Consider the following 24,612-nt stretch of genomic DNA (forward strand, 5'->3'; position numbering starts at 1 on the left):
TTGGAACAGTCGCTATATGTATTTCTCTTGTAATGTTTGTTTGATATTTGGACTTTGGAGTTGATTACAATCCTATCACTTGTGCAGTTGTATCTGCTGTTGGTGGCTTAAAGATTGGAGTTTCAGAGATTAAGCAAGGTGTTTGACATTCTTCTACTCAATGAACTCGAGAAAACCTAAAATTTGTATGGCATTGTTATGCTATTTTTCAACTGCTTCAATTGTTTTGCTATTATTGAAATTTTCTCTTGTCAACTTTAAGCTAACATCATATCTAGAAATACCAGGTACCCAACTGTTGTTGGCTTGTTAAATACTTCAAAGATAAAAGGAAATGGTTAAAATAGGACTGGCCTTTACTTCGTTCGCAATTTGACATGGAAAAGTAGTCACAACACATATCATTTATAATATGTTGCCACTTCAAACTATCTGCGACACTGTGGTTTGAATTTTAGATGGCCTTTGCTTGAGTTGATTAGAAGAATGCAGCTCATCATAGAATAATTATAAGATACTGCTTTAATGAGTTGAATTGAGTTTGCCTATTAAGTCATGAAGTGTGAATATCTGTCATAAGATGCTTCCCTACAAACTATTTTGTGGAAGATCTGAGAAGATGTCTGCTGAGAAATTTAGGTTGCTGGTCTGGTGGTCTGTGGTTTGAATTTTAGATGGCCTTTGCTTGAGTTGATTAGAAGAATGCAGCTCATCATAGAATAATTATAAGATACTGCTTTAATGAGTTGAATTGAGTTTGCCTATTAAGTCATGAAGTGTGAATATCTGTCATAAGATGCTTCCCTACAAACTATTTTGTGGAAGATCTGAGAAGATGTCTGCTGAGAAATTTAGGTTGCTGGTCTGGTGGTATCTTTACATTCTTTCTACAGTTAGTTACTGTGTCGACACAAAGTCTCACGGATCTTGATTGAGTGGGAACCGCCTCTTGTCATTTTTGAAGGTGGGATTTCTTCAGCTGTGTGATGTTTTCTTGTGGTTTTGCTAATATTTCACTTTCTTTGAAGTACGAGAGGCAACAAAATGAGCCAGCCTCTTGGATTAGTGACTTGCTAATCCTCTGATTCCCACATAAGACGGGAATAGATTAAGGTCTTACACAAAATGAAAATATTTGTTATTATGAATCACTAACACTTACTCAATGCTGTACCACCTGAGAGATCATTGGATCTTGCTGCCGCTCATGAGATGCTGCTCACATAGGTACCACAAAGTGTTGTTGTGAGAGTCATTTCATTTTATGGCAGTATCATACATTTATCCAATGGCTCAGAAACCCACTTGGGTTTTCCTGGATTTACATTTCATTTAAATGTGATCTCATAATTTTGAAATTCCTGTAATCACGACTTTCAGTGATGTACGAACAGCTGATTATGTTTAATTTCTTTGAACTGCAGATCATGTGGTGAAAATCTCGGTTGCATGTATTATAATTTTGTTCAGTGTACAGAGGTATGGAACAAGTAAAGTGGGGCTTGTAGTTGGTCCTGCCTTGTTCCTGTGGTTTTGTTCTCTTGGGGGCATTGGCATATACAACATTATCAAATATGACGCTAGAGTTTTCCAGGCATTTAATCCAATTCATATCTATCATTTCTTTAAGCGCAATTCAACCAAGGCCTGGTATTCCCTTGGTGGCTGCCTTCTTTGTGCTACAGGTAACTTTACAGTAGAATTTGTTCTTTCGTTTTCCTATTTCTTAGTTTTTCTACCTTAATAAGACACTCTTAGAATTTTCTCAAGTTAGCCATTCTTATCTTTCTCTAGTAGTCTGCTTGGTGTCCGCTTTCTGTTGCAACATTATTACAAATTCATTTATGTAACTGGGTGTTCTTATGATGAGTTATTTTCGCTTTCTCTTTATACGAGTTCTATGCACAATATCTTGGATTGGATATTAATACCCGTGTTTCTAGTGTATATACGTGTTAGAATCCTTCAAGTTGTATGCTTAATAAGTGATCAGACATTCATGAACTAATGCATCCATATTTTTGTGGAGAATCCTCTCTACCAATGTTCCGAAATGAACAATTGAACTGGTTTAAAAAAGAACTTTCGGTGTGATTTAAAATTTCCACTTCTGCTACCTTACAGTTCCTTGTGATATGGCACTTTTGGTCCTCTGAATGTCTTGTTCTTAAAGAGGTCCTGATCAACTTTCTGTATCAAAAACTGAACAGTTCATGCAAACATTTTATTCTGTCCACAGTGGCAGAGTCCCCAACAGTTAACATTATCACTTGGCCTAATTTTAAATGATTTAATTTCTATAACTGAAATTTGGCACTTGCATTCCAGAAAGTTGAATGCCTTAGAACTCCCTGTCTATGTTAGTTCACCAAAAATATAATTTTAACTGTTGTCTTGAATTTTTTCTTTTAGTAATTATACAAAAGCATTCCATCTGATTGATTTCTGATCATCAGTTATATGACTCAGGTTCTGAGGCAATGTTTGCAGATCTTTGCTATTTTTCCGTGAGATCAGTTCAGGTAAGTAGTAAGCTTAGCAGTTCTTCCTTTTGTTGTTTGTTTAAGAGAACATTGTGTCATTGCTTTTACAAATTTTTCTTACCAACTATTTGACTTGGTTACTGCAGCTTACCTTTGTGTTTCTTGTATTACCTTGTCTTCTACTGGGTTACCTGGGTCAAGCTGCTTATCTTATGGAGAACCATGCTGACACAACACAGGCATTCTTTGCTTCTGTTCCAAGTAAATATAAAATATTCTTTTTATGACTCTGATGTACTTAATACTTTAATGTTAAATTAAGAAAGATTGATAGCATATCGTAACGGTCTTCATTTAGCTAAGCTAATGTCTATGATTTTTCTTTTCTTCATTCAAGACTTCAGTTTCTATTTTTTTATGATATTTGTTTGAAAGGGAGAGTGATGATTCAGGGTTTCTTTCTCTTCTGCAGGTGGAGCTTTCTGGCCTATCTTCCTCATAGCCAATGTCGCTGCTTTGATTGCTAGTAGAACTATGACTACAGCGACTTTCTCATGCATTAAACAATCGACAGCACTTGGCTGCTTTCCTCGTCTTAAAATTATACATACCTCGAGGAAGTTCATGGGCCAAATTTATATTCCAGTTATGAATTGGTTTCTACTGGCGCTAACCCTGGTTTTAGTCTGCAGTATCTCAAATATTTATGAGATTGGAAATGCATATGGTAATTATCTTTTTGCTTCTCTTTGAAGTTTGGTTCATTGGCTACCTAGTTTTTCTCTGTTTCATTTAACTTTACATCTTATATGTATAAATTTGGTAATTTCTCACATGCATCTAGGATAGGCCTTGGATATTTGCATGCCAACCCAACACCTTATACGATCCAGTTGGCTAAGGTTATAGTGGTATCTTGTCTCTATTGTGGTGAATTTCACCTGATAATGAGCAGCAGGAAAACAAAGATTATTTTGGTTGTGGAAATAGTTCACTACTTTTTGTTCATTCTGCCATATATTTCTCTGCCATACAAATACCTTTGTGCAATAGAATTAGGCAGGCTTCTTGTGGTCTGAGTTGAATTCTTTTTTACAGGCATTGCTGAACTCGGAGTCATGATGATGACAACAACCTTAGTAACTCTTGTGATGCTTCTTATATGGCAGATAAACATTCTTATTGTGCTGAGTTTTGCATTTATTTTCTTGGGATTGGAGTTGACTTTCTTTTCTTCAGTTTTATGGAGTGTGGGAGATGGAAGTTGGATCATACTGGTGTTTACTATTATCATATTTATAGTAATGTATATCTGGAACTATGGGAGCAGGCTAAAGTATCAGACAGAGGTGCAGAAAAAGATGTCGATGGATTTGCTTCGGAAATTGGGTCCCAACCTAGGCACTGTGAGGGCTCCTGGCATTGGCTTGCTTTACAATGAGCTAGCCAAAGGCGTACCTGCAATATTTGGACATTTTCTTACTGCTCTACCTGCTGTGCATTCAATGATCATATTTGTATGTATAAAGTATGTTCCAGTATCTGTTGTACCTCAAAGTGAAAGGTTTCTGTTTAGGCGAGTCTGCCCCAGAAGCTACCACATATTTCGTTGTGTTGCCAGGTAAGTCTCCTAAAGTTTTACTGCCTTATATTAGGCTATGTTTGCTTTCCTTAACCTTACCATGTCTAAGTCCGCTTGAGCCCCAATATGGAAGCAATTTCCCGAATTTGTTTAGTAAGTAAGATAGGCTTCACATATCTGAACTGGAGATGGAAACATCTCAAAGCCGTTTGTTGTGGAAAGATAAAGTATCATGTACTTTTAATTTTGTTGAGTTAGTATTTCATAGCACAGCTTCTGATATTCATGGGGATGGTTTTGTTGTTGGCTTATGATGACTTAATGCAATCTTTTTGAGTAATGAATTTACAGTTAATTACAGAAACTTCTCCTTGGAGTTAGTATAATTATAGAGTATACCTTCCCCTTTTTGAAATTACAAAGACCTCGCATCATTCAAGTTTTCAATATTTTACAGGTCAATTGTAAGATAATATTATTTTATTTTTTGTATGAATCTCTCAGATAATATTACCTATTTTTCACATTCCCTATATATATTGCCATTTCACATGTGGAGTAAAAACAAATGTTTTTCAAACAAAATTACATAATGAGAAGATGTTATATATAGAGCATTGGAGTATATCATGCAAACATATTCTAAATTGTCATTTGACACAGAATAAGTAGATACTGAACACTAAAAATAATCTTCATATGTTATCCCAAAGAAAAATATCCGTACGTGTATTATCCATAAAAACATCTTTAGCATATTCAATACCTTACATCCTGTTTATGGGATTAGACAGAGAACATTATGCCCCTCTAGGCTTCTGAGAACTTAATATGAGGTGCATTTAATTTTTATTCTCAACTCTGCCTCCAACAGATATGGCTACAAGGATGTCCGCAAAGAAAACCACCAGATCTTTGAGCAGATGCTGATTGAGAGTCTTGAGAAGTTCATTCGCCGGGAAGCTCAGGAAAGGTCTCTAGAGAGCGATGGTGATTGCGAGTCTGATTCTGAAGAAGAGAATTCTTCATCAAAAACTCTAATAGCTCCCAACGGGAGCGTTTATTCACTTGCTGTCCCTCTCCTAGCCGAGTTCAGTGATACAAGCAAGTTCATTCCACAAGCAAGAATGTCGGAAGAAGAGAAGCTAGAGACCTCTACTGATGAGATGGCTGTTGATGCCGAGCAAAGCCTTGAGAAGGAGCTGTCTTTCATACGCAAGGCAAAGGAGTCTGGGTTTGTATATCTTATTGGCCATGGAGATATTAGGGCAAGGAAGGATTCTTGGTTCATAAAGAAGCTTGTTATTAATTATTTTTATGCTTTCTTGAGAAAGAACTCCAGGAGGGGAACTGCAAATTTGAGCGTTCCGCATTCACATCTGATACAGGTGGGCATGACTTACATGGTCTGAACTTTTGGATTACGATTGAATTCTATAACACCAAGTCGAACAAGAATCTGGCTATCTAACTGGTTGAGGAACTAGTCATACTTTTGCAGCCACCGGTAGGTTTTGACATGGGATCCAGGTTTTTTATACATGAAGTTCTTGGATGCTCCTTAAATTGTGCATTGGAGGAATTTTGTAAATCTCAGTGCTATTTCTTTTTCTTTTCGTTTTTTGAAGGAAAATATCATAGTTGGAGCTGTTTCTGTGAACTTATTTATATGAATGTGATCTTCAAAAGTGCAATTTGTCTTTGTTTACTTAATGATTTTTAATGGTTAATGTCATCCTTCCACGTTATTCTTGATGCATGAGGGTTAAAAGTGAAAAATCGTGTTCCTGTAACCTGTATGCAAGGGACATTAAAGTTGGGAATCATTCCTGTGTGATTCGAGCGGCTCGACGTTCAGGTGAAATGGTGCAATCAGCCACTCCTGAATTGCTGTTACTTTTAGTTTGAGTTTGGACGGAAGGACGGACGGTACTGTACTTGAAATCATTTGAGTTTAAAAGTTCATTGTAATTCTGATCAAAATAACCTAGACTTGCGGATTTCTTAATGCAGTATTGAGTTGGGACTTGATGCTTTGTTATCTTGTAATGCCTTTTTTTCAAACGTATTCTTGTGTTCGTTCTAAATATCAACCAAAAATTGCTATAATTGGCAACTATTGCTCCCTGGTAGCTATATATTAATAAGTTATAAATTAAGCCTTTCGAATTATACAACTGCAAGACAACATTACGGATGGAAAGATTCATTATCTTAACTAAAACTTTCCAACATTTATATAACTCATGACTATTGTAGAAGAGGTTTAATTTTGTAAGGAAATAATATACTTTTCTTATTTCCTACAAAAACCCACCCAACATAAATTACAGGAAGGAGGGCTATTCCGTTTCTTCCCTAATATTTTTATATATTATATATTAACTATCATCATTATATTTTCATCCTTTATTTTAATACAAATTTAAAAAATATCCCATATTGTCTAAATTCATTTCATCTTTTTTTTTTTAATTGATAGATAAGATATAAAGTAAAAGCAATCCTATTAATTTCACTTTATTGTGGCTTGTTTCCACATCCAACATACATCCATATTACAGACACGTACCACATAAAATATGAATAAGCAGGTTTTATTGCGTATTGAGTCTTGCATATACTAGCAACCAAAGTTTTTTTTAACTAATGCACCATATGAACAGACCTTAATGATATCCAATAGGAGCTGGTGAATCTCTCAGTTCCTTCCCCTGGAAGTGAATATCCTGCAAATTACAATAGAACTCAGTATTCCATGCGATAAATATATAGCATCGATGATAAGAGTTGCATTTTTATTTCATTAAAAAATCAATGCTTTTCTTTGGCTTTCTGATCTATAGTCATTTCATTTGTGTAGGCCCCTGCCGAGATTGAACGAAGCAAGAGGCTGGAATAAATATGAATACTATAAACACAACCAAAGCATGCAGCTGAGACATCTCAAAGGATAACATCATAGACAAAAGGGGAGAATTCGAGATTATCAGGGGAACTCACAGAAGCAAAATGGTTGACATCCCGGTGATGTGCTTCATCAGCTCGGATGACAGTGATGACATCCTTGAGAGTTGCATCTTTAGGAAGTCTCCAGTAGTCTATTGCAATAGCAGGAGCAGGGACATTTTCAATTGCACCACTATCAATATCCTTCAAGAACTCAGTATATGAATGTATGGCCTCTTCTTCCAAATAACCAACAATTCTATGAGCCAGTTTGGGAGATAGCATGTAAAGTACAAAGAAGGCATTGAAGAAGACTCCCTGGACGGTGAGCACCAGCAGTCTCTCATACCACTTGGGCTGCACAAGCTCTACCATGGTCATCAAATGCATCCTCTCATTTTCAGCTTCTTCAAGCAATGCTTTTATCCAACCACCACTCTGCTCAAACTTGCGCAGAGACCTCAGGTGCAACAGCATTCCACCCACCATACCTGGAACACCTGCCACAGTTTCAAGCATCATCGCTCGACAGCCATACCGCCTCTGCAAAATAATGCTATGTATTAGATTTATTAAATCAAATACAGAAGGCGCAGTCAAGCTTAATTGATTGGAAGACAGTACTCCAAATAGATATAGCTAACAATCAGTGTAGTGAAGCAGGAAAAAGAAATATACTCAGTATACCCACTAGACCAGGTCTTCATCTATTCAGCTGAATCCATCTTAGGACATCTTTGGAAGTGAGGTGTGGCTATATCGCCACAGACAGTCGAGCTCGTAAAAAGAATCAGAACAAGATAATACTAAGTCTTACATTTTCAGCGTAATAGCACACTAGCAACCGCATTCATCACATGAGAACAAGCAAAAAAGTGGATGTACCAAGATAACAAACCTGGAAAAATATATCTGTCGGAATGCGAAGAAGTTTCACTGTCCGATATGCTACTTTGTCAATAAATGTCTTCGGAACATGGTGCTTGGTAAGATCAATTGATAAGTCTGGCCGATAAGTCTCCCACGGCTGCATGATCAAAGGAACAAGAATTCAGGTTGCCGAACAACCACAGACATATAGTTTTATTACTGTTGATCATGACCTATTTATACGGCTATCTAACATTCTTCCTATATTTTAGAAACAATACAACACGAATTTGCAGCCTACCTTAAGTCCAGATCATGGAGTGTGGGTGTTAGACAGCCACTACAAATTGAAACATGTTGTAGGACACAACAATTGCTCAATACAAAATCAATTTCAGCACAAACTAAACTTGCACGCGACAGTCCTAAAATAGAATTCCTATATCGAGCTGCTTCCAACACCATTGCACATCTCCAAAAACTTGGCACCCTTTCACCTGGTCAGATCAAATTGGGCCCCGCATACTCCTACCGACACAACTGACCATCCCAAGACAGAAATCTGCACACCAGAACTCCGGCTCTGTTTCAAACTAAGCATCTACCTCACGTTAATTAACAGCAACCCTCTATCATGGATCAATTTCACAGGAAAATTCCATGCTGATTTTAAGTCGCAGGTGTACTTTATCCACCATCCCAACTATAGGGAGCTTCAGACTCCTAAACTGTATTGACAATTCAGAAAAACCATCTATCATCATTTCAACATGAAGCACCGGTGAGACTTGTTCTCTCAACCAATATAGTCAAACTATCACGAAGAATTCAGAGAACAGAAAACACTTCAATGATGTATGGAGAATTAGGATACGACATATAAACAGATGCATCCTTAGTACAGGACATATTTATCATAATCAGTACAAACACAGAGCGAGAGAGAGAGAGAGAATATAAATAGCATTCCACCGGCACATGTATTATGTATATATGATGATATGATTATTTTACCATGAAGCAGTTCCAAGGCCACTCCGTGCCATCTTCTCTGGTAACTTTAGGTCGCGAAATACCCCAGTAGCTCGAAACCACCACGTCACCTTTCTCCTCCTTTCTCGTCACGCTTTTACTCTTATCGTCTTTCTCTGCCACCGCCGACGTCGAAGAAGACTCCGCGGCCGTGCTCATCATCCGCCTCCACCCTATCAACACCATACTCAACCCACGTGCCTCCAACCCAGACGCCGCTGACACATCCAACGGCGTCAACGCTCGTATACCCGCAGCCGCAGCACATGACGACACGTAGTGACCGCCGGCGACCGCGCGCTTCATCACCGATCTCGCCACCAAGTAGTTCATTTCCGTTATTTTCACCACAAACACACGCTTCAACTCGCCCGAGAGATCTGGAATAATTGAACTGGCGGCTTGCGAAGGAGAGAAATAATCTGCTGAGAGCGGCGTTTGCTGAACCAGATACTTATAGAAGGTGCTTGGGTCACGTGGTGAGACGTTACTAGCAGGTGCATGTACGTCACGGGTAACTAATAATTCTTTAATTGCGTCGGGAGGGTTGAATTATTTGCCAATGTGACGGTTGCATTGACTGCTACTAAAATGATCAAAATGCCCTTCCATATTACCTGAATGTTTGGGGCTGCTTTTTGTTTCTTCCTCCCCAAGTTTTACCGAAAAAGAGTTTTACATGGTGTGAGCGGTCGCAGGGGAAGCAACTTGAGGTCTGCTGCCTGACCTCCACGTGGCTGGTGGCGTTGGTTGACCTAAGAGATAATTTCATTTATGTGTATGATCTTAGTTAGGGTTTAATTTTGTTTTAAAGATAAATTACAACTGACTTTTTATGGGGAAAATTATTTAGAAAAGGTAAAAGAAAATGATAAAAGTGAGGTGATTTTTAAAGTATAAAAAAATAGACAGTATCACTGCCACTTTTAATCGTACTGCCAAATTTATAAAAAAACATTGTGTGGAAGCAGGCTGCTTTTGCAGAAAATTTAGCAGCACCAGCCTACCATTTGAAGACATTATGGCATATCACAGATAATTACCTCGAAGGCACAAAGACATTATGGGATATCACCAATGCCATTTAAGGACTTTGATTTAAACATGCCCACACAACAAAGACGTGATAATCACCCCGGACGAAACAGACGACGTTCACCTTGTGGCATTGGGGGACATTAATAGTGTAATAGAATTTTGCTGTGTATGTAATAATTAATTTTTTAAATAAATAATCATTTATTGCATCTAAAAAACTATTACATACACAAAGTTATTACATTGTTACTAAGCTTGACGAGCTTGATATTGTTGGCGAGCACGTACTTATGGTCTATCCATTTCGTTTTGTATCTGAGTCGAAACGTATCTGCCTGGACCTTGGTGAAATGTTTGATTATGCACAAGTTCAAAATCAACAAGATCCCAATACTTTTCCCCAAACATAGGCTCAAACCTCCCTTGATATGTCTTTTTATATGCTCGAATACTATAGTATTGTGGAACAAAATTTGAAGCATTCACCCCAAAATATCGACATGCTTAAATTGCAAGGGAACAAGGAATTTCATGAGTTCCCTACTTGCCACATGAACGCTGATGTTGCTTCAATTTTACTACATAAATATGGGAACCTGGCCGGTCAAGCTTAATGTTAGCACCGAGGCAGATTGTTGGTTATAGTCAAACTTCTGAACAATGTGAAGTACTGCCTCACACTGTTGAGGCTCGAATAATCTAAAAACATAATCAACCTACTGCTAATTATCATTTATCATGCAATGACAATGTGTTGTGGGCTCCAAAAAATATTGTACTAAGTGAGAGAACGTTATTTGTCAATCGCCACTATCGGTAAGCGTCTGACACCTTTTAACACTCCATTTATATATTCAAACATGTTTGTAGTTAGGATACTCGTTCGCCAACCACCATCATGGGATAACGTCCATTGGGTCTTGTCAACCCCCCCGCCAATTTTATGCTTCCTTATTAAATCCTCTAATCTCCCCCATTATTCATTCAAATTCATGAGCACTCACCTCCGCACAACCCTCCGACAAAGATCCTTAAACTGAATGTTGCTGAATTTCTTGTTGGAACACATGCCATAAATAAAACCGATAAACCCCACGAGGAAATTTAAATGCTGGAACAAAATTAATAGAATTGATCAAGCCACTGTGACGGCCCAAAAATAGACAAACTTGGTCCTCTTTACTAGGTAGTAAATGCTTGGAAAGCATTTCCAAGAACCATCGTCATGATGCTACTGATTCTTCATCCATGAGCGTGAGTGCAATCGAAGTACATGCTGATTTGCATCTAAAGTTACTGCTACCAATAACTTATACGTATACTTCGTGCACAAATGGATTTTTGTCTAGACTTATAATATTTTGACAATAACGAGGTCCCTCTATACATGGTTTGAAAGCTCAAAACACGTAATTCAACATTTGTAGCCCCGATCTGCTTGTGTCCAAATGCAACCACTCCACAATTGTCCTCGGGTTCCATTTCTGCAATGCAGCTATAAATATGGGAAACTTTCTTGCACAGAACTTTCCCAAGTACCATATATTTGTTCTCTAGCTGCCTTCAAAGCTCACCATGCCTTATGATAAGAGAATTCAAAATCAAATCGATCTTTTGCATTCTGTTGGCATATTTGATATCATATGCTGAGTCTTGACGAACCATATCAAGCAAATGTGTTGCAATCATACTCTTACCCAAGTTATGATGACCAACAGAAATCTCATTCATTAGGCATGTATGTGGTCCGACGTACCTGGTAATTTTAAATAATTTCATATTTGACTTGAATATATCTCTTAGCATCACCCAATCTCTGCATCATATTTGCAAGCAATCTTCCACAATTTTGGTTTGCTCTTAATGATTCGGGATTCTCGTCTTGTACATCGGGCCAAAAAATCTTATACACTTGCTTTCAAGTGGTCTTTACTCTTGAAAATCATTTCGACAGCGATCTCTCCAGTGTTTGAGACATAAAATTACCCCAATTATCAGTAGGGATATTGTTCGAGTTGCCAGGTACCTCTGGATGTGTTGTTCAGAAAAATGGAACAACCGAAAATAGGTTAGTTGGTTCACAAACGACGGGCATGTTCAAATCAAAATGATTTTGTACTTGGCTTGCCGACTCATTTGCATTATTACCAAGTACATCCATCATAATTGGAATGCTGACATCATCATCATTTTCAGGATTATTATCATTTGGCACTCTACTTCAATCTCATCTGGTTCTGAATCCATTTGCTCATTGTCTAAGAAACTGCCGGCTTTAGACTCGTCGTTTTGTTGATTGTATGTAGATGGACTTGTACATGAAGATGGACTTGCATATGAAGATGAGCCTACATAATCTTCATTAATTCCAAACCTGCCCATTGCTTGAGCTACTACTGGCCAACTCGATAAATCTTACATTAACATAGACATATATGTTCCCACTTACCAATAGTCGGATCATCTGGTACAGTATTTTCACGAATTTTTTCTACTTTGACAAAAATATCAATAGACACACATCCATTCACCGGATTGGAAAGTAATTGCATATCCCGAGCCTTCTTAATGGCAGCACCGTTTCCCTCCTTTGTCCAAAATTAAATATTATGTATTTAAAATATATATGTAACTTAAAATCATTCCAGTCGAATTCAAGTTCTTCATACAAAATTAATTCTAGCTCAGTAAATATAGTACTATGAGATATTTTTATAAATTCGAATGAAGGACGATCATAACTTACAAAACCATTTGAATTAATTCGTTGATCTTCAAAATGTATACCAATATTAACAGTGTTCTGCTCTGCTATATATTCACAACAAAATAAAATACTATATCAAATTTTTAGCTTTTAACAATATTATAATAAGAATATTCAAATACATAAATAACAGAAAACTTTAATAAAAAAAAATTACTATAAGCCTTTTTAATCATAAATTCTCAACTTGTTCCAACAATAACACAAACAAATTTTTTTTTTTACTAGAGAAGAAAACATAGTTGTGAGCATACAAGCTTAATTAATTATAATAACTATTGAAAATTATAATTAATAATTAATAAATTCAATAAAAAAATAGTAATCGTCTGTCCGCGACTTCTAACAATTCTTTTTTGGGTATTATATATTTTATTTAGATTATATGTTTGTTATTTTTTAATTAATATTAAAATAATTAAACCAATGATTTAAGTTGTAATAAGAAAAATCTCTCTACCTTATAACTTTTAGTTTATTTGAACTTAATTAAGAGAATATAAGCAGAGTTATATTTTGAAGCACTTTCCTTTAACTTAATTTAAGTTATAATTTTAAAAACACTTAATTTAATTTTCAACTTGTTTGTTTATATTTATATTTTTAATTTTCAGTAAAAAAATATATTTTTAATTTTGTATTAATTTTCGTGAAAAATATGAATTATTTGAATTATCTAATATGATTGTATTTTATATTAAATTATAGTGTTAAATCAGTATATGTCCAACAAGTATACATACAAATAACCGTATTTTGCTTTAATTACTGTTTATTAAAAATTGAAAATGAAAATATAAATAAACAGAGAGCGACACGTATTCTTATGTGGGCCAAGAGACTGCAAGATAACTAAAACCAAATGGGCTCAAACAAAGTCTTTATTGGGCCGTCTGAGAAACGGCCCAAAAACTCATTATTTTAATCGCTCTCACCAAACACCGGCAAAATGTAAGGAAATAATCCGGTGTGTTCATTGCGGATGGTTCACAATCGTCTGTCCGCGGGCCAAGTGTCGGGAGCCCATTGGTTTGCGCGAGTCTCGCTGACTTTACTTTACGACTGACCTCCCCCAGACTAAAGCGCAGTAGCTGCTCTAATCAAATCTTGGCGTTCGCTCTCATCTCTCTCTCTGGTTCTCGCTCGCTCCCGTTCTCGCGCGTATCTGTGACCTGTGGTATATGAGCTGACTCGAGAGTTATTGTCTACTCTGATCCAGTCGTCCATGGAGGAAAGTGGATCGTACAATCTAGGGTTCCGATTGGGTACGGTTTCTATTCCACCCCTCACTCCAAATCGCTCCTTTTGGTTTCTTGAATTTAAGGTTGGGTTGTTGTTTCGTTGAAGATTTTGGGTTCAACCTTTGATTATAGTAGTTTCTTGTGGGGAAATTTGATAACTGGAGAAAAGAGGAGACAGAGTAGATTTTGGAGTAATCTGGTAGGTGATGGATGTTTCTGCGACTTATATAGGTCCGGTTGATCATGTAATGGAATTCATTTTAACTGATCGATTTTCAGCTTAATTCCTAATTAGTCTTGATGGGTTTCATTTGTCTCTCGTGAATTTGGGCATCAATGGTTATACACTCCCTTGCATAGGGTTTTGGTGTGTATGAAGAATCTCATTTAGATGTAGTTAACCAGAAACCTGTTGGTTTCTGGAGAATAGGTGGTGGTTGCAGCCTAATACAGTTATTTTTAAATGTTTTGTTATTTTTTAGCTCGATAATGCTATAGGACCAAAATATTTGTGTCTTGTTTTAAAAGTTAAACATATTGTAGCTGGCTCTTTTTTCGTAATACCAGAGAAGATTGTGAAGATGTCTTTGATGACTTAATGTTTTTGTAAGAATGTTTTAGAGTTTGTGGGTTGCGTCTTTAAAGTACTTCAACCTTTTGTATATATACACACCTGTTTCCGGCCCCCAAACACACACACTCACACTCCACCACCACCACCACCACCACCACCACCAGAAAAATGAAAAAATTACATAAAGGTTCTCATACATTTATCAAATATATATAAGTGATAATTTGCCATGTCTGTAACATTTTGATTTTCAAACCAACTTTTTTGTTTTTTGGAGCAGCTTATGAAGTTCGAGTAACAGAAGCATAATTCTTTTCCTCTATCTATCCTCCCATCATCTCAACTTTCTTCTTGTTCTTTCTTTCTTTTTATTTTCCTTTTTTTTTATTATTCTTTTCACAACTAAAACATCAAGTTATATATATTCATCCAGGCTGTAGAAAGCACTTTTTTGGGGACTGTAGTGTTACTGACAGCTGGGAAGCACAACTAATTTCTTGTGTTCAAAGTGCAGATATAAAGCAGATACTATTAGAAGCCCAGCATCGGTGGCTGAGACCTGCTGAAATTTGTGAAATCCTGAGAAACTACGAAAAGTTTCATATTTCCCCAGAGGCTCCAAATAAACCAGTCAGTACGTCTTTTTCATCTAATCAGTCTTATCTTCACTATATAAAAAGTTAGAGTTACTTGACTACACAATTAGATGGTTGGTTTATCTGTTTTATCTGATTTCTTACTGCCTTGAACATAACAAGTCCATCTAGAAACAGAGAAAACTGGCATTTATACAGTAAATGGACAATAGAAACCTTCTGTGCACATGTTGTGAATACCTAGTCCTGTTTACAAGATTTATTTTAGAATCTTTAACTGCAAATCAATTTTCTGAAGATGCATCATCTTTTTCAGGTGGTTCTGTTTTTCTTTTTGATCGTAAAGTGTTAAGGTACTTCCGCAAGGATGGGCATAATTGGAGAAAGAAAAAGGACGGTAAGACTGTTAAGGAAGCGCATGAGAAGCTGAAGGTAAGAATGGACTGCATAGTAAACTAAGATTTTAGGTTGAAGTAATAGTCATTATTAATCTGTTGGAATAGCCAGAGCATTGATTGCTGTTTTCATCTTCCCACATAGTATTACTATTAAAACTGCTCAGCCCTATCAGTCTGATATGATAGTCAAGTCATCAGTGTCTAAGACGGGCCATGTTTCTGATAGGACTGTCTGTGATTAAACCAGTTGATATGCTTTTGAATTATTTCGGCGTGTTTCTAATAGGTGTCTCTGTGATTATACCAGTTTGATCTGGCTTTTGAATTATTTAGCATTATTCAGTAACAGTTCATCCAATTGACATTAGCCAGTAACCAAAGGTTATGCCGATTCTTGAACATGTGACTCTCTTGATGATATTATAAATATCTTGACTTTGCTAATTCATTTTGTTTGAAACTTACATGAGATAATGTAAACATGATCATTATACCCTGAATTTCAACAATTAATCCTAGAGCTGTACATCTGCATTGCTTCATGTATATCCTAAAATAGCATGATTAAGCATTTCTAGTAATCTGCTTCAGATAAATTTATTAGTTTAGCCGCAAAATATTATTCAATGTGGACCTGTTGGTGTTGTTGAACCATCTCCGCAACCTTCCTTAACAATGCTGTGGTGCACATTGATTCATCAAGGAGTGATGACACACTTCTCGTATCTCTGGTCCATCTTTTTTAAATCTTTTTGGTTTTTGCTATAGACTAAATGCTAAATGTCATTTTTCTTCAGGTTGGAAGTGTTGATATGCTGCATTGTTACTATGCACATGGAGAGGATAATGAAAATTTTCAAAGGCGCAGCTACTGGTTGCTTGAGCAGTAAGTATAGACTGTTCATACATGATTCACTCACACAAATCTTTTCTGCTGCATCCCTGGGTTTTATATTTGCTTGGTTTCCACTTTGCTGTAGCTCTCATGGCTCAGCCATGTCACCATCTTATATTAGGTTTAAGTTTCGTCTGTTTCCATTTTCTTCAAGGTTCAGTTCTGTATCTGATCAAATTTCAATGTGTATTATCAATTGCACATCTCTCTACCTCTTCAAAACGTCCATACGGATTGATTGTATATGAGTACTAAGTTATCATGTTTTCACTCCAAGTGAAACTCTCATCCTGTTATTATAAAGAATGAAAAATTAACTCTTGAGGACCTGAGGTGTAGAGCAATAGTTGCAAATTACAAGGTCTGAATCAAGCTCTGAATAGATCAATCATAATTTATTGGTCTCCCAGAAGATAAATAGACTAATTACTACTAGTACTCATCTAATCTTTTGTGTTGTGAATCAGTATGTCTACATTTCTTTTTATCTTGGAATGGAGACTGATGTTATCATGTTACAGGATTTGTTGCGCCATGTTGCTTTGACACATTTATACCTAATTTGTGTGTTCTCATTTACTTGAGATGGGTATATTTGGAACTCGCCCAATTACATCCTTACAGATGATTTTGTATCTTAAACCACTAAACTTAATCACCAAGTTTTGTTAATTGTGCAGGGATCTCATGCACATTGTGTTTGTCCACTATTTGGAAGTCAAGGTCAGACTCAATTGACATCATTGAATAACATTTATCAGTATTGCCTGGCTGTATTTTTTATTTCTTGCTTCACATGAGAAGAGGAACAGTTAATATCCAAGTATTCCTCACATCCTCACTGTTCCTACCAAATTTATACTTTCTCATGCGGTAATATGTATGGTTTGGTGGCACTGACTGCGAATTGTAAAATCGGAGTACATCTTTCTTAGCCTTTCCTGAGAAACTGAAAGCACAATTACATAATTTCCATTGCTTTAAGTAATTTAGAAAATGGTCATTTAGCTTTTTGAACTGAAAACTAAATGCATGCAGAATGGATGGTTTTAAAGTGTAGTTTTATGCATATTCTCCTTCTGATTGTTTTATGCTTTAGTAGTTAATCTATAAACATAATTTGAGGAAGCATTTAGTACAATTAGTGATGCTTGTAGATGAAACTTATATAATTATAGGGAAGGAAATTTTGGACTTTAGGAAGGCAAAAAGTGGATACTGATAAGTTCATTTCATCTTAATTTTCCTTCTTCAGGGTAATAAGACAAACCTCGGCGGCGTCAGAAACAATGACAGAGTCGTATCAAATTCAGAAAATGAAAGCTCATTGTCTTCCAGTTTTCGTGGAACAAGCCCAACCAGCACCTTGTCGTCTGCATACGAAGATGCCGAATCTGGTACAGCTCTCTCGTCATCTCTTTGTTACATGGCATTTTGCAAATCTAGGACTTAATATGGAAATGACTTGCCTCCCTGTTAATTTCATTTAAACATGGTGCACATAAACCTACTTCAGAGGGTAATCACCAAGCAAGTTCCAGATTTCATTCATATCCAGAGTCTCCATTGACTGATGATAATCATTCTGCCCAATCAAGCTCTTATAATCAGCTTTTTAATCCAGGTATTTAAATTCATTTTTCTCTTGCTTAATTTTTGGTGTTCAAACCCATGAAGCACTTTTAGCAAACATAAGGTTGTTTAATGGTTTCTTCTTCATTTAAAGGAAATCAAAATGTCCCTGCCTTGAATTATGCATCACTTTTGCGGGGGAACAGAGATGGAGATTTTGGTGGAGACAGTCTTGTATGTGGGGCTCAAGAGACAGGTGATTTTGCATTATGGCAAGAAGTTCTTGGAAACCCCACTACAGGTATTATTGCTTATAACAACAATCATTCTCATTCTAAAAGTTTGTGTTTTCTAACTGGATTTAGATTATATGCTGTTTTTTCAACAGGAGAGATTGCTTACAAACCAGAAACTGGGTTTTCTCTGCCTGTCCAGGCCAATAGGCAGGCTCTCAACAGTTTGTTTGAGGAGAAATCTCTTTCCTCAGATCAAGGGAATGATGCAGGGCCATTTTACTCATATCCTGAGCAGAAAGGCCAGTCTGGGGAAAACAACCTTCAAATGCTCCTCTCTGATGCAGAAGCTGGAAATGTAATGAACCCAAATATGGAGAATGTTATGGCAGCAATAGGGAACGAGAACTATTCTTTCCTCCTGAAGAAGCCTCTGATTGGTGGTTTGCAAACAGAAGAAAGCTTGAAGAAAGTTGATAGCTTCTCCCGGTGGATGGCTAAAGAACTTGGAGAAGCTGATGGATTAGATATGCAGTCAAGTAATGGAATTTCTTGGAGTATAATAGGGAATGAGTATGACTCCAATATGTCAGCTCAACTGCAAGTCGATACACACACCCTGAATCCTTCTATTTCCCAGGACCAGCTTTTTAGCATTATTGATTTTTCACCTAACTGGGCTTACTCAAACCTGGACACCAAGGTACTTGGTTTTAACCTTTAATTTCTGTGTCGGTCTTGGAGCGTAAAACCTGCTTATTAATAAGCTAGTAAAGATGTTGTGCTTCTTTATATGGAAGTATAAATTGTTCTACTGCTCATGCATAGCTGCTTTAGATGTGAATTAATCTGCCAGTTCCTCTCTCTGATGGGGAGCTTTGATTTGACTAATTCACTTCCAATGTTGTCTTACAGATTCTCTCTTAAGCGAGCATCCAACAATCATTAAAAGTGTTGCATGTTATTATGTTGATGCATAACCTCACGTTAGTATAATATGCGTATTCTCATGCTAGGTCAACATTGACTAATTGAAGGGTGAATCTACTGTAATTATTATTATTAACAATGTCTTCTTGTTTTGATATCAATCAGGTCCTTATCACTGGAACATTCCTGAAGAGTGAAGAAGAGTTGTCCAATTGCAGATGGTCTATTATGTTTGGAGAAGTGGAGGTTCCAGCACAGGTTTTGGCAGATGGGATTCTTTGCTGCCGTGCGCCACTCCACAACCCTGGTCTTATTCCATTCTATGTAACTTGTTCCAACAGATTGGCCTGCAGTGAAATACGCGAATTTGAATATAGATTTGGACCTGACCAAAATGCTGATGCTGTTGATGTCCATGGAGATAGTGCAATTCTGATGCATCTCTATCAAAGATTTGAGACAATATTGTCCCTGGAGCCCGTAGGCAGTCCTGTAAGTTCCGCAAAAAATGACCTTGAGAAACAAAGCTTAGTCAACAAAATCATTTCGTTGATGGAGGAGAATAACCCAGAGTCCAAGCTAACTCCCAACGATGACACATCACATCTGAAGGTGATCGGGGAGCTGCTCCTCAAAAAGCAGCTGAGGCAGATATTTTACTCGTGGCTTCTTCACAGAGTAACTGAAGATGGCAAGGGGCTTACAGTTATTGATGAAGGAGGTCAAAGTGTGTTGCACTTAGCTGCTGCTCTTGGTTTTAATTGGGCCTTCCAGCCGATTATAGTATCAGGTGTTAGTATAGATTTTCGTGATGTAAATGGTTGGACAGCACTTCATTGGGCAGCATTTTATGGCAGGTATTCCTTGAACTTAGCTTCTGTTGCACATAAAGCACGTGAAGGGCCTGGATCTAGTTATTTTGTATTTTCTCCGAGCACAGGAACTGTGCTTTTGGAGCAGAACATGTTCTATTGCTTTGTTGACTGTAATGATTTTTTACTGTTGAGCTTTATAAACATTTCTCCCATTTTGTGGACCTCTTAATCAGTATTTCATTTCAGATCAGATTCTGTAAAAAAAAGGAACAGAGATGTGACTCTTGAGGATCTATTTTAACATTCTCTTTTTGTTTAATAGGGAGGACACAGTTGCTGCCCTTGTGTCTCTGGGTGCAGCTCCAGGAGCACTTACAGATCCATCTGCTGAATATCCACGGGGTAGATCTCCTTCTCACCTGGCTTCTTCCCGTGGACATAAGGGCATATCTGGTTTTCTTGCTGAGACTGCCTTGACCACGCATCTCTCATCTCTTAAAGTGAATGATGACTGTACCAAAGAAGTGTCTGGGCTGAAAGGAATATTGACAGTCTCAGAACGCTCAGCGGTACCAACAACTGAAGAGGACGTTCCGGATACACTCTCACTCAAGGATTCACTTGCTGCAGTCTGTAATGCTACACAAGCAGCAGCTCGTATTCACCAAATTTTCCGTGTTCAGTCGTTTCAGAGGAAGCAGCTTATCGAACAGGATTCTGATGAATTGCTGACTCCAGATGAGCATGCTATTTCTCTTCTAGCTGCTAAAGCATCCAGGTTCAATCATTCTGATGGTGTAGTCAATGCTGCTGCGCTACAGATACAAAAGAAGTATCGTGGCTGGAAGAAGCGGAAAGAATTTCTGCTAATTCGACAAAAAATCGTTAAAATCCAGGTGCTTGACTTCTGTTATATTAGAGTGAACCATCTCAATCTTTGTAGTCTTGAAATAGATTCACATCTTTTTTCCTAATCAGTGAAGAGGGGCTTGAATATGGTATCTGTGCTTTTAGATTTCTGTAAAAAATTATCAGGCACTTTCTCTTTCGTAAAATGATGTAGAAATCAGGCTTCTCCTGCTTTTCTGAATCTGTTATAGGCTCTAAGCATGAAGACTATTCCTTATTTGATTGGTGTCTACTATTCTCTTTTGAGAGTGCCAACCATCGAAATAACTGACTTGACCCTGTTTTGTTGCTGAAGGCTCATGTAAGGGGACATCAGGCCAGGAAAAAATATAAACCTATTATCTGGTCAGTGGGGATATTGGAGAAGGTGATTTTGCGCTGGAGACGTAAAGGAAGTGGATTGCGTGGATTCAGATCCGATGCAGTCCAAAAAGGCCCCGATACACCTAGCCTCATGCCGCCACAGGAAGATGATTATGACTTTCTGAAGGAAGGAAGAAAACAAACTGAAGAACGGATGCATAAAGAACTTGCTAGGGTGAAGTCCATGGCTCAATATCCTGAAGCACGAGCTCAGTACCGTAGGCTGCTAACTGCTGCACAAGGTTTTCGTGAAACTAAGGTAATTTGTGTATCTGGTAAAGCCAATGCAAACATCACTACATGTGCAAGGTGAAATGCTAATCTTTCAAATGTACTGCTGTTGGTATAAGTGCTCAGTAGTAAGTGGACTCTCTTCCATAAAAACTTAATAATGAATGATTAGTCTTCAAGATGCTGTGTAGTGGTGATATTGGAAGGAAGCCTTAGTTTTATAAGTTATACAATCCTTTGGAGGGTTTGTTTTTGAAAACAAAAGTGAAAAGGGAAAAAAACTTAAGGTGGAGTGATTGAACATTTACAACTTTATCAATAAACTGCAGAATAAGTTGGTTGCTTATAATTTGGTTTAAATAAGCCTAATTTAAGCCGTAGAAAAGCAGCAAAAGATGCAAGTAAAAACACTCTTTTTAATATTTTTTCAATAATGAATTGAAAAAGGCTTGCAAACACCTCTATATATGTTTATAAATACACACACCTAGTGTGTGTAAAACCACAAACGCAGATCCACCAGAAGTTTGCAGGTGGATGGAGCCTTCCTCCCCCACCAAAACACTGTAGACTTGGCTCTTTTGCTTAACAGCAGGCTGCTTTTTCCCCTTTTTTCTCGGAAGCTGATTTCATGCTCTGGCCTCTCCTGCTTCTGTTCCTGCACTGTATATATATACAATTTCACAATGCTTTGGTTTGACATATATTTCTTGCAAAACTTATGAATGATGTCGTTGCAGATTCATTAGTTATGCAATCCAAGAAGACAGTGTCTCTAATTTCTCTTTCTCTGTTCGTGCATTATTTTCAGCATGATGCTTCAGATGTGATCCCAGACAACATGGAGGACATGATTTACCCAGAGGAAGATCTACTTGATGTTGCAAGTCTGTTGGATGATGATACTTTCATGTCTCTGACGTTCCAATGAGCTTTCAAGTTTCTCGTCTACATTAGATACATACACCTAGCTACTGACTCTAGCTTATTCTTACCATAAAAGCATCTTACAAGTTTTTAACTTCCCTTTGTATATATTTTGTGCATGCACACAGATTACCAGACCTTGCAGAATGCTTATAATGATATTTCCCATTGCTTAACAAGGATGCATCTGCAAGTGTTATGCTGCCCTGAGTTTCCAGTCTTTTTATATTAACAGTTCAGTACTTTTGAAGATATCTAATCACTTGAGTAAATTGTAATGGGTTCTATTGAGATTTGTCCTAATCACAAATACCATTTGAAAAGTTATAATTATTCTTTTGGTTTTAATAGCGGTCTAGTAAATACATTTTCGTAACAGCTCATTGTAGGGGTATTTGTTAGACGGTTGTTTTATAGGAGTATTTGTAATTTTTTAAATGAGGAGTCTTTTATAATTATGACAAACTATTTTTGGGCCTGTGATTGCAACTGTGGCTGGACTAACATAGTGCTGAGTTTCAGTTCCAGTGGCAACACAAGTCGATGGTGAAACGATTTTCATGATTTTTCATTTGTAATTCTTTCTCTGGTTTTTTCTTTCCTACTTTAAAGTTTGGATCCGTCAAAAAGTTCATCAAACTTGTGAGGTTAGGTTCGAACTGTTTAAATGATATTGAAAGTTGGAGTTTGGTTGCTCGTGGAGTCTATTATTGGTTCTTTAGCTAGTCAACTAAATTGTTTATTGATGTGCACTAATAAATAATTTAGCTATTTTATTTAAAAAAATCACACGGAATAATCATATAAAAGAAGGTTATTTCCATTATAAGGTAGAGCCTAAAACATAGTTTGACCTGATATTATTAATTTGAGCAAGTTGGTATATTCTGAAGAAAGATTAAAAGCGTTTGCGACTTGTTTTTTTTGAAACTTTTCCAAAATAAATAAACAGAAAATGCTCCACATGATGAAGGTCCCATATATGATAATTGATGACATCTATCATCCTCTTTCTTCTTTGGAAGACATTGGTTGACTTTCTTTTACATCATATGTCTCTTGATTTTTCATCCCATTATAATATAATTAGTTTAAATCTGACTATCATAATAGAATTTTTCATTTTATTTGTTCAACTTTTCTTCTTTTGTGACAAAATGTTTTTACTACTTTGGAGTTGTAAATTATCATAATTCTTATTTATATAGAATTAGTAATTTGTGGCACATTTATAACTTCTGTAGATATTATTTAAAATACAATATATATACAATTTATTATTTAATAATCTATATATAAAATAATAAATTATACAAAAAATAGTGACAAAAAAATGAATGAATGTTAAGAAAAAAGAATAATTATTGAAAGATAATAGGGGTGTGAGAAGTTAGATGGGGTGGTGGGAAGTAAGTAAGTAAATAAATTAATAAATTAAATTAAATATTAAAATTGATATATCAAAATAATTTTTACAGTAAATTATATTGACATCTCATGATGTTAGGCTAGAATATATATATATATATATATATTTGTAAAATTATAACTATAACCCCTAAGGGATTGTGGTATAATAATTTTCAAGAATGTTTGGGTAAGGTTTGTTTCTGACTAGGATTGTAATTATGAGGATTAAATACACTTTGCATCACTGAAATTTGCATAAAGTGCATTTACACCTCTAAATTATAAACGTAACAGAATAGCCCTTCATGATACATACTAATTTTTTATGATGTAAATGGCCTAATAATTTACACCTAAAAAATATCTCTATTACGATCATTCTCCTAAATATTATTTGAATTATTATAATTTTTTTATTTAAGATAAACACCACCCAAAATTTACAATTTTTATATTGAGTATAGAATCTGTATAAACTCCATAAATTTATAATTCTTATATGTCTTACACAATTGGTAAAAAAATTACATAATTTTTGTCTGTGTTGTTATATATATATTAATTTTTTTTTAAAAAATAAATTACCAATACAAATTTAAAATATTACATTGAACATATTTATACTGTAAAATACAAATTTATAATATAATTAATATATAACATTCTATATTTTTTAAGTGGTACATTTTTATTATGTGTTATGTAATTGAATAAAAATTTATAAGTTGTATAACACACTTTTTCTATAATATCATATGCATTATGTATTGACACAGATTTACATGTACATTTAAACA

At 36.2% G+C, this 24,612-nt stretch overlaps 3 protein-coding genes across 3 annotated transcripts in view; 2 read left to right on the forward strand and 1 right to left on the reverse strand.

The window, feature by feature from the left end:
* The window catches only part of LOC105172603 (potassium transporter 7-like), an 8,066-nt gene extending 2,307 nt beyond the window's left edge, over nt 1-5,759 (forward strand). Inside the window, exons 4-10 of the mRNA XM_011094120.2 lie at nt 88-138; nt 1,425-1,685; nt 2,470-2,522; nt 2,630-2,744; nt 2,956-3,210; nt 3,582-4,104; nt 4,940-5,759. Coding sequence (XP_011092422.1) covers nt 88-138; nt 1,425-1,685; nt 2,470-2,522; nt 2,630-2,744; nt 2,956-3,210; nt 3,582-4,104; nt 4,940-5,477 — 1,796 coding nt within the window. The 3' untranslated portion in view covers nt 5,478-5,759. The remainder of the gene's footprint in view (nt 1-87; nt 139-1,424; nt 1,686-2,469; nt 2,523-2,629; nt 2,745-2,955; nt 3,211-3,581; nt 4,105-4,939) is intronic.
* Nucleotides 6,556-9,348, reverse strand: LOC105172604 (ubiquinol oxidase, mitochondrial). Its single transcript, XM_011094121.2, has 4 exons — nt 8,899-9,348; nt 7,913-8,041; nt 7,069-7,557; nt 6,556-6,794 (listed from the first exon to the last, which is right to left on the reverse strand). Exons 1-4 carry the CDS (start codon nt 9,247-9,249, stop codon nt 6,735-6,737), a joined length of 1,029 nt encoding a protein of 342 aa, XP_011092423.1. The 5' UTR covers nt 9,250-9,348; the 3' UTR covers nt 6,556-6,734.
* On the forward strand, nt 13,719-22,677 carry LOC105172606 (calmodulin-binding transcription activator 2). Its single transcript, XM_011094122.2, has 13 exons — nt 13,719-13,986; nt 15,051-15,170; nt 15,449-15,564; nt 16,328-16,416; nt 17,106-17,148; nt 17,681-17,822; nt 17,942-18,049; nt 18,152-18,298; nt 18,386-18,933; nt 19,326-20,017; nt 20,298-20,871; nt 21,180-21,506; nt 22,290-22,677. The coding sequence occupies exons 1-13, from the start codon at nt 13,947-13,949 to the stop codon at nt 22,407-22,409; spliced, it is 3,066 nt and encodes a 1,021-aa protein (XP_011092424.1). The 5' UTR covers nt 13,719-13,946; the 3' UTR covers nt 22,410-22,677.

Source organism: Sesamum indicum, linkage group LG10 (assembly GCF_000512975.1).
Source record: "Sesamum indicum cultivar Zhongzhi No. 13 linkage group LG10, S_indicum_v1.0, whole genome shotgun sequence".
In the NCBI taxonomy this organism is placed as follows: Eukaryota; Viridiplantae; Streptophyta; class Magnoliopsida; order Lamiales; family Pedaliaceae; genus Sesamum; species Sesamum indicum.

Excerpts from the sequence above, each read along its gene's own strand:
- LOC105172604 (XM_011094121.2), bottom strand. The coding sequence starts at position 9,249 with ATGAACTACTTGGTGGCGAGATCGGTGATGAAGCGCGCGGTCGCCGGC. Across the intron at positions 7,558-7,912 it reads CGACAGATATATTTTTCCAG|AGGCGGTATGGCTGTCGAGC; the intron begins GTTTGTTATCTT and ends ATTATTTTGCAG. Across the intron at positions 6,795-7,068 it reads ATGTCAACCATTTTGCTTCT|GATATTCACTTCCAGGGGAA; the intron begins GTGAGTTCCCCT and ends TGTAATTTGCAG.
- LOC105172606 (XM_011094122.2), top strand. The coding sequence starts at position 13,947 with ATGGAGGAAAGTGGATCGTACAATCTAGGGTTCCGATTGG. Across the intron at positions 17,149-17,680 it reads TCCACTATTTGGAAGTCAAG|GGTAATAAGACAAACCTCGG; the intron begins GTCAGACTCAAT and ends TTCCTTCTTCAG. Across the intron at positions 18,934-19,325 it reads ACTCAAACCTGGACACCAAG|GTCCTTATCACTGGAACATT; the intron begins GTACTTGGTTTT and ends GATATCAATCAG.